The sequence below is a fragment of the Pelecanus crispus genome, chromosome 5 (assembly GCF_030463565.1).
Source record: "Pelecanus crispus isolate bPelCri1 chromosome 5, bPelCri1.pri, whole genome shotgun sequence".
NCBI classification, from domain to species: Eukaryota; Metazoa; Chordata; class Aves; order Pelecaniformes; family Pelecanidae; genus Pelecanus; species Pelecanus crispus.
Window position 1 is genome coordinate 28,496,758 of NC_134647.1, and position 16,313 is coordinate 28,513,070.

A 16,313-nucleotide genomic window follows, 5' to 3' on the forward strand; every position below is an offset into this window, starting at 1 on the left:
TTCTCGGGGAATTTATTTCCCCAAGACCTGATCTGACTTGCTAAGCAACCCCATGTCTCCCCTCTCTGCTACACTTCTGTTCTGATAAAAGTATTCCTGAGTATTTTAATTTGGTCAACTGAAAAGTCTGTACTAGAAGGGTGTGATGATTTAGCAGTGCAGCTTACTATGACATTAATAAGGTAAATTCAACCTCTTGTTCTGTTGAGCAATAGTACATATTCAGTGTAACCACTCAGGTGTACAGTATGGTACCAAGGAATCTAAAAAATTAAAATAGGATTGGAAACTTCATTTAGAGGGAACAAACCATAACCTACCTAAGTAATAAATATGTTTACATCCATAATCCTACTAAAATAATGAGAAAATCTGTGATTTGCCAATCACATATGTTTATGAAGCACACTTTGACCCACATAGCTGCTTATGGCTAGTTTTAAACAGTGCTAAGATTTGCTATGACTGTGACAGTCATTTAATTAGCTATTCTCAGGCAAAAGCAACCTAGAATCATGGCCCTGGGATGCCACATTAGGGCCAAGTTTGACTAGGAGGGAAGAATGAGCTCCATCACAAAACAAATACCTGTTTGCAGGTATGCCCAAGTAAAATTCAAAGGTTAACAACTTAATTCATTTTCCACTTTTGCAATACTTCAGAGCCAAATATTACGGACAAAAATAGAAAAGTAATATAAACTTGGAACAACAAACTCAAGTTTATTTTTAGCCAGACTATGCTGAGGAAGAAAAGAATTATGACTTTATTTCAGCTGCAGATCCAAAATTTGTTCTTTATTAAGGGCACATCTCAGGGCATAAGTATGTTTTGGATTTAATTTAAATGTCACCATTGGGCACTTTATCCATAAGGTGAGTGCGAGGATGATTCTGTTCAAAGTAGTAGTATTTCTAGCACAGAGCTGTTTTTTCAGAATACACCAGAATGCTTTCGTGAATTTTTTTTTAAGCGCAAGTAAAGCACACTCCTCAACTGAGGATAATAAAACCAAAGTATAGCCTAGTTTGAGAAAACAGTAAGATGCTTTGTACTAGGCTAAGTATCAGGTGTACCATTTACTACCCAGTAATTGATTGGTCAGTGATTTTCCTTTGATAAGCTGAAAATATTTTAAGGGAGAGAGGTATATGCTGTTGTTCTGGACCAGAGGCTAGGATGACATGCTGCGCCTGCATGAGAATGCAGTTGCATGACTTTCAAACTGGATTTCTTTCTAGATTTCTTTTTTGTAACTACTGCAGATGCTGTCAAAACATGCTAGGAGAGGACTCGTGGCAGGTATTTCTAAAAGCTGTACTTGAAGGTTTCTCTCTCTGTACTAGGACCCTGTAAGTTCAATACACAACTGGAAACAAAATGTAGGACCTGAAGTAAGTGCGGACACATTAAGTGTTTTTTCTCTGGGGACACAGTGGAAGAAATTTTTGGTTCGAAAGTGTCAGATTTTAAGTGAACAAATAGAGGGGTGAGGGGTTTTCAAGTCCGTTCTGAATCTTTTTGAAATCTCTCTTGACATATCAGCTCCAAGATGTAATGATTTCAAACACCATGGAGCTAACTCCTTACTTTTCCACACTGTCTTTGTTCATGTGAGCAGTCCCATTAATGGTACAGCAGTCAAGGAAGCAATTTGTAAAATCAGGAATGACCTGGCCACTTCCTGGCTGTATCAGTAAGAGGTATGAAACAGTTCAGACCAATGAACAGCAAACTCCAGATATGACACTTAAGAGACCACTTCACTTACCTTGTCTGAATATGAAAATTGTTTGTGGTCCCAGTATGTTCATAATCATGGACGGCAGCTGCAAAGATCATTGCTAAAATTTCCAGTTCTGTGAGCCAGTGCTGGTAAACGAAAACCAAATCTTAGTCATATTTTCTCTAATAGCTTAATTCAGATTAAACACTACGGTACTGGAAATGTTTTGCATTACTTCAACTTACATAAACTTTATTTTTGTCTTATTCCAGATAACTATATATCCATAACACTTCAGTATTATACAGTAAAATAACTCCTTGTATTTATTGTGATTTCTCTAAGACCAATTTAATGTCCTTATGGTCACTAGCAAAGTAAATATAGGCAGCCAAAAGTATAAGAAGTTATTAGGATAATTACATGGTATACTTTGTAGCTGGTTTGAGTAGGAAGTATCTAATCTGCTAGCCCACACATGGCACTTGCCAAATTGTGGTATATTCGTCTAAAAACTTGATATGAGGTTAAGGTTATAATTTGTCTTTTAGTGAACAATATATACAGTTCATAATAAATTCTAGGTACAACATCAGCATTAACTATATTTTACCGGTGTACATAGCACTAAAATTAGGCCCATGGGAGATTTTTCTGTTCTAAATTTTATCATACTTTGTACTAATGCAAAAAAAGGGTCCATAAGGCTAGTATACAGTTACACAGAACAAAAGGTAATACAGGTCATGTATACAAAATAATACAGACCCTAGAGTTTTGTGCACTTTTATACATCTTGCTAACTGACGCTGTTCTGTATCATTCGGTTTGTAAAATAATCTCTGTTATTTTATCTTTCAAGTTCTATTTCTTGAATGATAAATCATGCTTGAGGAGAAAATTTACTCTATCTAAAAATGGGGGCAGAAAAATCATATGATAATTAACCCCCGCAGTCATAGGACTGATTAAGTCAAATGCCAGTCAAGCATTTCCACACATATTTCAGATTTTTTTAGTGTAGAAGTAAAGCTTCTGTACTAAAGGATCGAAGAATGATCTCATCCTTATGCACCCATATATGCACATACATGTGTATGAATGGATGTAAGATGTATAAGCTGCCAGAAGTAGTATAAGCTGCCAATAGTAGTACTTCTTTCAAAGAAGAAGAAAGGAAACAGTCAAGATTCATAAGTAATGCGAGAATAATGAAATAGGTCATGCAGCAAAAAAATAAGACTGCTGAGGAACAACAAGTCCTGGCTGTTGGTGAAGCAGTATAGATTAAAAAAGGTCACAACAGAGGAATGAGAATGTACTGTAAGCGGTTCTAAAAACGGAAACTATGACCTTCATCGTATTGTGTGTCACAAGAAACCAGGCCATGACCAGTCCTGGCTTTCACAGTGTTTTCAACATACCAAATGGAATAGAAACCCAGAAATTATTAGTAACTAAAGCTAAACATAAAACTTTTATTTAAGATGCCTTTTCAAAGATCAGCTTTTTTAGTAACCGAAATAGTTGCTGGACAATGCACTTATAAGTAGAAGAGCATTCCTTACAAACAATATCTATGGGCTACAGAGACTTCATCTGGTACTATATGACAGCAAGTACGCTGTAGCTGTACAGTCAAAATTCAGAGCAGCATTCAAATCAGAGAATCAAAGAACTACTTTAACTAAAGAATTTCTAAGGAAGCAGGAGAAAGCTCTCAGAGAGACAGTTAACAAGTGTTTTTCTCAAAGGGAGAGGGAAAAGCAGGTATCTGGAGGTCTGCAAGACTGCTAAGAGCTGGAACCTGCTTCCCTCCTGGAAGATACTATGCCATGCAGGTGAAACACCTATTGGAAAAGATCTCTTCTATTGAGAGATGTTTTCCAGTATTATAAATTGCTTATAAGTAAACAGATACATTTCAACTTTTCATGAGCTCTGCTTCAAACTATTTTCTTAAACAATGATGGATTTAAAAATGAGTAAGAAAAGGAGTCTCACAATGCACTTATTGACAGTAAAGACATTTTTTCCTTTAGTTTGAGCAATACAGGTACGTGGGAGGAGAAAAGGGATGGTGGGAAGATGATCGATGACTCAAAAGTTCTTTACAAGATGTATTCCCTGGGACTTGGATTCTTAAATCTTTATAAAGATGAACACTTCATAAATGCAAGCTTGAGTTATAGATTTCAGTTGTATCATCTGGGATTTAATCTCTTGGGAAGGTTAATAGATTGTGTGCCATCTGTGATATCTAACTTTCTGACACATTGATCTCAGGTGGCTGGATCTTGTTTCTTAAGCTAGACAGTAACTTTGGGAAATACAATGATAATTTTATTTCTTTAAATGTGACCCTGAATATGTGTTATTCTTCACTGTATCTCTCTAAAGGTTTGTGGAGAAGCATAAACTCTGACCAGCCAAATTTTTTGGCAAATGCTGAAATATGGCTGTTTTCCAGGTCCCTATAAAAGATAAAAAATGTATGACCTCAACAACAGGAATCATGAAAATAATTTTCTAAAACCCATCTTTTTGAAACATTTGCTTCATCATGTCTTTCAGAAGTGAACAAGGAAGACAGCAATTCCTTGCAAGATTTGGGAGTCGGTATCAGTTCCTTAAGATACAATGAAAACAAAAGACTTCAAATTGCATGCCAATCTGCAAAAAACACACAGGAATTTGATACAGAATTGCATCAAATTGACTGCAATCCAGGTATTTGTTAGAAGCTACAGCAGAGTTAAAAGAGGCATTACAATGGGCATACTCTGAAAACTATTCGCTTGAGAAGCAAACTGCAAATTGTTATTGAGTAAGGTTCTGTAGGGTTAACCAGGCAACAGGAAAAAAACCCAAGTTAAACAGAACATTTGCATGATACTGATGCATTCTCAAACTGCAAATTACTTCTGGGACAGAAATACTTCACAAGCTGCAAAATCGCTAGGCCTTCTTTCAAACACTGATTTCTATAAACGTTCCTTCTGCCTGGCAAGCTACATCTGTTTGAAGGCACTCTTGACTAAGTGTCGTCCTAGTTAGACATCTTTCCAAGAACTTTCCAATATCAAAATTCAGCAATTCAAATGTGAATATTTAAAACCTGGCCTAATTTTATAGGAATATTTTCTAGCAGCATTGCAACATTAATGAGGTTTTACAGCAAGGTAACAGAAATAAAGTATAAGCTTTTCCGAGAATAGTTGTCTAAATCACATCAAAGTGCATTTACAAGGTTAAGATGCTAATATCGTAAAACTTGAACTGGAGAGGCCTTTCTCATTCTCATGGGCACCTGGTGGAATAACAGATACTCAAATATGAAATGGGTTCCTTCATTCAGTGTTCAGAGATACCTGAAGTGTGTTGCAAAGTTGTTTAATCAATGGCTAAACATCCCAAATTGACTAGGATAGCTCTGGAAGTTGGAACCTTGTCCTGGCATCACAAAGAAAATACGGATGCTACTGTCTTTTTTGAAGGGCGGAGGGGCACATTTACAACAGGCCAAAGGTATGTTTATAACGTATAATACAACAGAGGGATTTTCCTCCCTGTAAGTTGCTGATCCAGATGTACACCTGCAACAAAGACATGTCTCACATCACTTAATGCTTGCAGTTGATCTTACAGTAGAAGACAGGGGTAGGATAGGAACCATGATCAAATCTCAAGCTTTTTCTTTTATTATTTTGATAGGTGAACATCTTATACAACAACTTAGGTTTGGAGTTATCTTGGCAAGAGCTGTTTAGCCTATTCTTCACTCTGGTATGGAAATCCTTTCTCAAGAAAACCTCTCAATGAGAAAAGGAAAGACTCCAGGCTTCACTCCGCAAGTTGTGTTAAAATGTAGCTTTAAAAACTTGATGCTTAGAAGCAAAACACTTCTTTCAAACAGTAGCATTAAACACTGTAGTGCCTTGGTACTTGTTTTTTCCTCCCCTGAAGCCAAAGGCAAAGCTTCCAGTGAGAAAAGGCTTAAGTCAACAACTGTCATTTATTATGCATATATTGGAGCATAAACTTTTAGAGTCAGCCCTAAAACCAGAAATCAGACACTATCACTTCCCACCCTTTTTTTTTTTTTTTTTTTTTGAAGGAAGCGCATTCATAGTGAAGACAAATCATCAAAAGGCCACTGACAGAAATGTCCATTTTCTTTCAGTCAGTATTTACTTTTGTCTAGCAAACTGACAGTGAGGAGACTCCCACTGCTGGTATTAAAACAAAGGTAAGTGTTTAGATTAAAAATGCTTGCAGATTCACTTCAGTTCCCAAAGCAAATACTAAAAAGTACTGGGATATTGCAATAGTGCCAGGCAAATGCAATCTCTTGCCTACTATAGGCACATACAGTATACAAGAGAAGTCCTAAATAAGGTTATAAACTAAAAGAAAAAGCAGCTGCAGAGTATTTGAGTAAGCCTGCACTGATTCAGTGTATCTTTCAATGGCCAGGACCTCAGCAGATACTAAAGCTTCCTTGCCTGATCACACCTCCCAGGCTCTGATGAGGAAGCGAAAAATTCTCACCTGCCCACTCCTGCAAATGTATCTTTTTTAGTATGATATATAATGCCCAAGCCCAGGCAATGAAAAGCAAAAAGGATTTAAGGAGGACTTTTTTCTCTTTTTTTCCTCCACATCAGCAGAGTTCCAGCCTGGAAGAACTGTTAAAATGACATAAAGTTCACAGCCTGAATGGTAGTTTTGAATTTATCTCTGCACAATCTTCCAGGGAGCTTTCTCCTTAAGAAAAGACAAAAGTACACGTGTATCCAAAACAGCAGAGGCTGAGAAAGAAGTAAATTGAATTTTGCAGTATTTCTTACCATGATACCAGTGTGAATCATTATGTAATGCACAGTTTGAGTAACATCAGCTGCATGGACCAAATTGTGATACGGATTTTTGTATTTGCTGTAACCAACCTCAAGAGCTTCAGCAAATGAAATAAGATTGGGAACAGGGATCTGGGGGGAAGCAAAAATTAAAATAAATGTTTTTTTCCTGCAATAGCTGCAAAGTTAATAGTGCAATAAATAAACCACAAATAAATATACCATAGACTTTAGTTATGAATCAGCAGAAGTAAAATTTAAAATGTAAAGATCTAATATCTTACAAGCATCAGGAAATCTTCACCCAATTCTTGTAGATGTTACATCCCTCTACATACACCACACAGAGCATATGGCTAGTGTACAAGAGACTGCAGAGCTATCAACGAAATAGTTTTCAATATCTGTCTGTCTGTACCAGGAATGCATAGATAGCTCATCTAATAAAGGCATGACAGATAGCAGTTTAACAATAGGATGATCTCTTTTTCTTCACCAGTTTTACCTTGCCTGAGACAAGGTTTCCTTGAATCTGATAGTGTGCCTTCCGTTCCTTCTCTTTCTCCAGGCAATGTATGAAGTACAGGCACTATCTAGTCCAATTTTTCTCCCATATAATGACATGACATTTTCCTTAAGACTTTTTTCTTTATTTAAAAGCTCTGCAAGGTAAACAGTGGGACTGAGAGTGGGCTTAAGCCCACTGAGCCAGTAACATTGTGTACTTTCTGACTGTGTTGCTAATGATAGCCCTGGTGTGGCTCTGACTTCAAGCACCCAGAGTTTGAAGGGAAAAGCTTGATGGGAAAAGCTGAGTCTGGGTTACCAGTTAAAATTAAAATCCTCAAACCAACTTCAGGGTGAAGCAGCCTCTTCAAATGGAGCATGGTGTTTTGCAGTGCAGAGATTTTGAAATTGTAATGAAACTTTCATTCACTATTATTATAATGATTAATTTGGCACTTTGATCCATTTTTTTAGCTCAGCCTTTCAAAGTTGGTTATAAGTACTCCATATTGTATTGCAACACCCTGCAAACACCACAGAAAAGCAGCCTTCTCTTTATATATACCCCCAGTTGGGTAGGAGAGGAAGGTTCAGCTGAAACCCCTGCACAGTGTTGGGCAACATACTATGATCTAGACCATGAAAAAGTACTTGGGACTAACTACAGTTTTCTGCCTTATTAGGAATCTTTGTTCCATGAAGCTGGGACACTGATTCCGTACTGCTGAGCAAATAGGCTGTATATATAATCTATCTATCTAAGGTTTACCACATTTAGCTGCTCACTAGCAACATCCCATCCCAAACTGACTTGACATAGGTGTACATAGCTTTCCATTTTTTGGGTTGCAGAAAAATTTGCATGCTCTGGGTGAAGTTCCATGTGGTAGAACTATTGGCATATTACAATGTTCAATTTGCCATATTCTTTGAAATTCTGCACTGCATTGTACAATAAAATACCATTTCAAACATATTCTAGTTTTCCTGTACTTTAAATTTGACATACTTATTTTTGCATACATATTTTTATTTGTGGCTAGTTTCTGACCTTGAAACGGCTCAAAAGGTCATATCGGGTAAACAGCTCATACATCATAAATTTCAGACTGTGCTCTCCACTTGCTTCATTTAGGGCAAATACGTCAAAAGACCATTTATCAACATCCTGTAGATGAGGGGAAAAGAAAAAGAACATAAAGTTTCCATTTGTTTAAGTAGGTTTCCAGTTAATCACTGGAAAAGATATTTTGGGTTTTTTGGGGGGAAAGGGGGAGAGTCTGGTCGTTTTGTATTGTCCAACTCTTTCAAACTCCTACCATAGATAACATATTCATCACTATTTCAATATTAATGATGAAATAGTTGTGCCAGTTATAAACAAAATACTTGTCGTATGACCTATGCAATTTTGCATGCTTCGAATCAAAGGCCTTAATCTTTCAAATTTAACTTTCTGCTTACAAATTGTCTATAGAACTTCATGGAGCTAATGTGAATACCCATCCTTTGAATAGGCTATTATGCAACGTCATTAACACTATAGCCATAGAGCAATGTGAGAATAATATAACTGTGCTTGACTTTCAGGGGAAAAGGTGAGGCACTACATTCTCAAGAAATACCATTTTTTAATTGCATACATAGCCATAGGAACTTTACTACTATAAAAGATCACCTTTTGGATGAACTACAGTAATGCCTTAAATTCACAGCAAATACTGTAGTTGTTCCATAAGCTGCAGCTTCTTTTGTTAGCTCTATCCCAATACTACTTCTCCTTTTTCTTTCCTAAAAAGGAAACAAATTCTGCTGTCTGAGACACTGATTACCATACCACTGGGAGCTGATAAAACCATGTCTCACATTTCTATAAAAATTTCTATACAAATTTCATCCTATTGCTCTAATAACATCTAAATGAAATCACAACTAATCAGTGAAAGAGTAAGCAGAATCATATGCTGTTTGTGAATTTTTAACTATTAACTTCTCTGTTCTGCGTGCTCAGTTCTGTAGTACTAAATATGGCTAGGGTATGTTCAGTAGAAAAATACATTCATTTCACTCTAAAAGACACTAAAAGTAAGTACAAATACATTCAAGTTCCACAATGATTAAACTTATTTCACCTTAAATGTTACTATCACTTCTGCTGGGTAAGCCAAACCAACCATGCTAGAAGTTCTTCGGTACATCCTAAAAGAACAAATAAAATATTAAGTAATAGTAGTCCTTTAAAAAGTACTGGGAAAATTTATCTTTTTAATTAATCTTTCACAGTTTGTGAAATAACACTAAGCTGTTTAAGGGTCTGATCCCAAAGATGACATAAGTCTTTTTATGAACTTATAAGAAAAACTCCTTTGCTGCTGTATTACTCTCTTATATTAGTGCAGTCTTTAGTACATTGTCATATAGAAGTTTCCAAGCTATAAAGTTCACTCCCAGAATTTTTCAAAGTTCAGGAAGTTTCAGTAAAAATTTAGAAGTTTCATTGGGATTTCTGTAGAGAAAAATACAGAGATTGCAGAAATTGAAACCTAAAAACCTGGCTCAAAGATTTGCTTCAGGTTCATCCCACCACTTCCAGGATCTTCACCGACAGATACTGTGGTTAAATGCAGTACTTCCTATAATAAGAAAACAAAGCTCTCACCTTTCTACAAAAATCCCAGCCTGTACAGCATGCACAATGCTTCGGAATTTGGGCTTTTCTTCAGGTCTCCTCTTCACTATTCCCATTTCCCTTGTGAATGTAGAAGCTAACCAGTCCCGCACTTCCAGCGGGACCGAATCCGACTGGATGTCAGAGAGCTCATCCTCAGTGTCCAAAAGCTTCCTACAAAAAAATTAATAACAGGTAACTGAGAAGATGGCAGACTGAAGCAAAAGGAGTATGGACAGGTGAACAGCTAACAAAACTTAATTTAACAGGAGCAGAGGTCATCTGTAGAACTGACTCAGCACATCACTAAATGTCTTCTCTGGTGGACATACCGAGGCCACTGGAAAGCTGGACACAGCAGGTATCTTCCCTCTCTCTTTCTGCTCACCTTCCAGAAGGTAAAAGATACTCAAATGGAAGACATTCAAGTAAAGGCAAGTGAAGATTTTTCTAAAAAGATGTCACAGCTTTGGTGGATTGAAGTGTAATCAACGAGTTACAAAATCCTGAGGAGAGGTCTAAAAGCACCTATAGAAAGAGGGGTTGCTGCTGTAAGTGAGAACACCAGCGGTCCATCTGATCTGTCCTCCAAAATGGTACAAAAAATATTTTGATACTTACATGCAAAGTAAATTGCATTACATAGCAATGCTATGGAGAATGCATTTCAATGAACACCCCATATACATGTTCATCGTATTATTCCAGTGCCATAAAAGTACTAAAGAGAATTAATTCCTTCTGTGTGGAGATCTGTATTCCTATTGAAGGCAGGGTAACAAAATCACAGCAGTAAAGATATTATACAAGATTGGATTACAAGCCAGCTTTCACAGTTCTCAGTTGTTCAAAAAGTTAGAGAAGCTATGCATACCTCTTGCAAAATAGAAAAAGTATTAAAAAGATACTTCAACAGAACTGAATTGGAGGACATCACTTTATTTAGAAGAAACATGTAATTAAATGTTCTCTTAAAACAGACTCAACACTTACGTTCAATTCTACACTTCTATAAACCTACCAGATGTAGGAACACAACATTTTTCTTGCTGTTATTTGTCTATAACACTCAGCCTGCTGGGGTCTTCCAAGAACCAAATCGCTTATTTAGTCAGATAACAAGTTTTCCTTCATGCAGTTATGCAAGAAACCCCAGAGTTAGGATGACCTGAACATATGTAAAGCATGCCACCCTTTTAAAATGTTTTATTAAAAGCGGTACCAATTGAATTGCAAGCATTATTTGATTACAGAAATCTATTTCTCTGGTGATGTCGATCTGAAACTGCTTAAGATTGCATGAACTGGACACAAAGCAATGACGGACAAAGTATTTTTGAGTGTGATTTTCTTATCAGACAATCCACTTGTCAAGTTAAAACTTGGCTCTCTTCTCCTGAGTGAGCACGATTCCTGGGAAATATATTCAGTGGAAATTCAGCTAACAGCATTTACAGACGGGTATTTGGGAGAGGAAAATTATCTCTTCCTTTTCCATGTTCATGCTGTCACCTCTGCCACTGTCTTTTCTTTCTACTCTTAGCATAACTGTTGATTCTTCACCTTATTTGTGCACTCTCTCCTCATATTTATTCAGTGGCTCTTTCACATATTCTGCTTTCTCTGTTTCTCTTCTTCAACATTTTCAAAACTTTGCCTGACCAAGGTCTTCTCTGGCATGGAGGAATGGAGCAGCAACATGGATGATGAAGAAAAGCCTGAATACAGTAGAGTTCAAAGGAATCCCAATGTAAATCTAATACTACCTGAGGGATTACAGGAAGATGCCTAGGAGAAAGCATGATGCAGAAGTGTCATATAAATTATTTGTGAAGAGTGAGCATAGTATATTTGTGCTCATCTGCCCTGTTCTCAGTTTCAGCAGCTCATATGGCTGGCAGCATATTTTGTGAGACTTTTCAACTGGGGCTTAATAAAAAAAAAATCCATAAAATACCCCCAACAACAACAGTTTACTGAAAGAACAGCAGGAATGTTCCTGGTTTTTAGGGAGACAGAATTATCAGACTAGGAAGGCTCTTTAACACAGAGTGCAAGAGCAGCAGAATGGACAAGAACGATGAGATTTTCTGAGAGTGGGACACAAGCCCAAAGTCAGTAATTTATTTTGGAGGAGTAGGACTTATGTAGAGGAAAGGATTTGGGCAAATTATCTTGCAAAACTGAACCAAGGCTGAGACTGGCCATAGGTCAACGGCTATAAATTGATTTTATTCCCTAAATTAAAAACTATGCTATAGTCCACTTAAATCCCTACTAGTCTAACACTGTTATTAAATATCCCTGGAGAGATCAGTAAATTTATATTTCTGAGGAATATTTGACATTTGATGTATTCGTAGTATAATCAGGAATAAATCTTATAATCCCTAAACCATATTTTTGTAACTATTCCAACTGTTACTCAAATGAGATGAAATTATTCCAGCAATAAAAGGACCATGGGCATTAGGCTTTTCACATATTCCACATCACCTGTGCAGCACGAAGCAGAGCTCTACATCAGTCTGCTATAGCCTGATGCAGATCTGAATTTGGGACCAAGTCCTGAGCTCTGCAGATATGAACCGCTGGAGTACAAATTAAGGCTAGCAAGACACACTGCAAGTTTCTCTAATCTTTTTAACCATTCATCTCTAAAATAGGAGGACTATTCAGTTGGTAAATGATAGTAATAGGAGTTACTTTATGAAGAAAGAACAGAGAAAACAGTATTTGAAAAGTGTTTATTTAACCAGTAATTTTCATGAGACCACTGCTCTCTGGTGAGAGGTGACTGAACAACATGCTATGGGAGAGAGAGAGTTTCAGTGTCTCTGGTTCCTACCTAAATAACCAGGAAAGCAACTGCAACATAAAATCACATTGTAAGCACAATCCTTTGTGAGTACAAGCTCTTACAGATCCCTCAACACATAACCTTAGTAACTTCTCAAAAAGAATCAGTTCCTTTCAGAAGCCTAACTGAAACAACACTTAAGGAGAGGAAACAACGGCTAGTTATTCATCTCATAACTGTCTATTTTCTACACTTTCCTGACCTTTTGAAGACTAAGATTTATATTGGGGAAAATTACTAACGGCATCTGCTTTGCTAGAAATGGCCTTTGAATAAATTCACTGATGATTGCCATTCTTCTGTAATTACAGGGACACAGCTCATATATGGGTCTACATATCTGAATAAATGGACGGTTAGATGGATATATAATTTTATGGTAATTTTATTTAGGAAGGGAAATAAATTAGGCTATATATTGCACCATACAAACTATGCTTAATTATCACAAATTCTTAGAATTCAATATTCAACTAATTTCATAGTTTGTAACTTTAATCAACTTTTATTCATCTATTTATACCTTGATTATAAAACATAGTATTTGCACTATATTTCCATGGGTGTGCATATACATGTATCCATACACAATATTGTGGATGCTGTGAAATACATGTAATTGTTCACCTTTTACTTGCTGATTGTGAAAACACTTCTTTAAAATAACCCAAATAAAGCAAATTTATACATTGAGACATAAAAACATCAAACTGTTTTTATCAGGAACTTCAGTTACTATTTACAAAATGCACAGATATATAAATTTTACTAAATGTAACAAAAAGAATCTTCAGCAGAAGTATCAAAACTTGTACACATTAACCAGAAGTACTAACAGTACTTCAGCACTTACTTACATTACAGTAATAGCTGAAATTTCCTTTTTCACCCAACGAGAACCAGTTTTTGATTGGCTGCCACCACCTTTTTTTACATGGATCTTGTTCTTTTCACGTCGAATCATTTTGCAGCTTGTTTGCTGGCCCCTAGTCTACTGATGTACATCACTGCAGGGAATGTATGAAGTAAATCACAGAGCCCCTAAGTGCCTGTCCTTCTTGCTGTTACTACTTCTGTTGCTTAGAACTTAAACCACAACAAAGATGGACTCTCTGAGCAGGCGTATTATAACGTCACTCTGATGCAATCACTGAGCATTATAACATCATCAACTCTTCGAATAAATTCTACAATCCACCATTTTTTATAATTACTGGGAAAAACCATAACAGTCCGAAGTGTATATTCAGAATGTTTTTATTCCTGAGTGTTTGTATTACTTCTATTTTAATTTATATCTGCTTAGAACTGACAACTTTCAAAAGCTTCAGTAAAATCAGTGAATCAATAGGAAGTTATTGGTGTTTGGGTTTTGCCTAATGAAAGTTATTATTGCCCAGATAAAAGGAAAATATATTTATAAATTCTGCATTCTGTAATTCTACTGTTATGTAGACTTCTTGCTCTAACTTGCCACTTTATAAATCACAAGTGAATAGGTAAATTATTATTATAGGTGATTATTCAGGATGCCTTTAAATAAAAAAAAAAGGGGGAAAGGTGAAATAGTGTCAGAAGACAGGGTCAAAACAAAGACAAATATAGTCAAACCACTGAACTTTCTGCCAATATTACAGGGATTTTTGCAAGATTTTGCAATATAATTTGCAATTTTAAACTGTAAAATGTAATTTGTAAATTGTAATATAATTTTCCAACATTTCACAGTATGTAAACTTTCACATAGGTTCAAAAATGCCATTAGATAAATTAATGAGCAAAATAACAAGTGACCATAGCTGTCAAACACAAGGCTAGAACCTCTGGCTTAGAAAATATTTGGAGTGGAGTGACTGCAAGATCCATAGCCTCATCCTCCAAATTAACCACACTGAAGATCAGAGATGGCAGGCATTTACTCACAATTTTAAAGCTACATAGTTGTTCCACAAAGTCAGCTTTAAAGTAAAATTCATCTGAGATCAATCCCATTCAACTGGGAGGCATGAATTCCAATATCCTAGTTGAATTTTGAATTAAATAAATGTTAATATACCAAGGCACACACTTTATTTTTTTCTTCCCTAAAGCTAAGCAACACCTAAAAATGCTAATAAACAAAACAAAAAAGCTCTAGGGTGCCACAGAAAGTACTTTTTTCCAACACAAAGTCAGAATTTCAGGGTTACATACACTTATTTTGCTCATATATCATTAGCCTATTAAGTAGATGGAATATGAGGAAGAGATATGCATGGGAAGGAGAGGGGAAAGGCTTGGGTTATTTAATTCTGTTTGTTCCATGAGCGGAACTCCCATTGACAGCTATGAGAATAGGTAAGATATGGCCCATGGCATTTCAGCTTAGCAATCAATTAATGCTGCAGTCATAGTAACTAATAACCTGATCATCTTGTCACACTGCTGTGTTTTTTGCCAAGAATAATTTTTCAAAATTCAAGTAGTGATAATTTCTAGCGCTCTTTTCATTTAATCAGAATTTTCAATATAGTAATGGGCTAGTGAGAAGTATATTCCTTTTCCCTTAGGAATATATCAGATGTACTATGGAGGAGAAGAAAGAAAAGAAAATGAAAAAAAAAAAAAAATTAGATAATGGCTATGGGGAAAAAAATCCATCAGTGCTCATCAGTCATGCTGCCTAACAGAGACGGTGAAAGATTTCCAGAGGAGAGATTGAGGAGGAGGTATTAGCTCTTCACCGTTTAGTGAATTAATCAAGATAATGATCAACCCCTTAAGAGTGAACCGATCAAAGTCCTCTTCTAGGTCTAGAATGCAGAAGGCAAAGAATTAGCCAATTCACATTTTTATCAATTATTTGTGTTGTAGTGTCTCACTATCTTCCTGAATGAGCATGAATCAATATATTCAATCAATATCTGCATCGTCTATAGTCCACTAGAATTTCCACTAACATCCACTAAAAGATTCTCTTGACTCCCACTGACAATAAACAAATTGCATAAATGATTCAGGTGCATTTTTAGTACATAAAGGTCTTTCTAAAGGAAATGATGAATTTACCAACATGTTGTACTCTTAAAATTTAGCACATTCTCAGCAGCATTGTCCTCATATTAAGAACTACCAATTAATTACAATAATTGGCAAAGACTCTGGATGAAATACAGTTATTACAACAGCAGGTAAGTAATGGAGTAAGGACCATTGTTACTGGAAACATTCACTTATTGATATGTACTGCCTATTCAGAAATACAGACGTACATACCAAAGACCACGAACAATCTTAAGATTCAGGTCAGGATATTCATGATTAAAAAACATCATTTCTCAGGAGTACAGCTGTGAGCTAATGTATTTTCCTTTTTTTAATTCAATTGCTTTAATGTGGTATTCTGGAAGCTCTATAGGGCAGGCACTATCTCAGGGCATGACTCATAAATTAACAGCAGTAACTTTGAGACAGAAAAATTCAATAACTTCAGAAAAGGGATGCAGGCGATTTATTAAATATCCTAACTGAACTGAAGAGTTTTAGTCAGAATTTAACAGATTTTCATTGATTTTAAGTGTATTTTTTTCATATAACTTTGATGCTGTTGTAAGCTTCCCTCTCAGAAAAAAACCTTCGGCTTAGATTTTAAAGGCTTATTTTAAGCTTTTATAGGGTGGGATATCTGCATTAATCTCAACACATTAAGCTTTT

At 36.1% G+C, this 16,313-nt stretch overlaps 1 protein-coding gene across 2 annotated transcripts in view; it reads right to left on the reverse strand.

Moving 5' to 3' along the window:
- Nucleotides 1-16,313, reverse strand: part of PDE1A (phosphodiesterase 1A) — a 223,123-nt gene that overhangs the window by 36,532 nt on the left and 170,278 nt on the right. For both annotated transcript variants that reach the window (XM_075710144.1, XM_075710145.1), the window contains exons 4-8: nt 9,752-9,934; nt 9,225-9,291; nt 8,144-8,260; nt 6,577-6,717; nt 1,772-1,872 (exon numbers count right to left, since the gene is read on the reverse strand). In XM_075710144.1, coding sequence (XP_075566259.1) covers nt 1,772-1,872; nt 6,577-6,717; nt 8,144-8,260; nt 9,225-9,291; nt 9,752-9,934 — 609 coding nt within the window. The remainder of the gene's footprint in view (nt 1-1,771; nt 1,873-6,576; nt 6,718-8,143; nt 8,261-9,224; nt 9,292-9,751; nt 9,935-16,313) is intronic.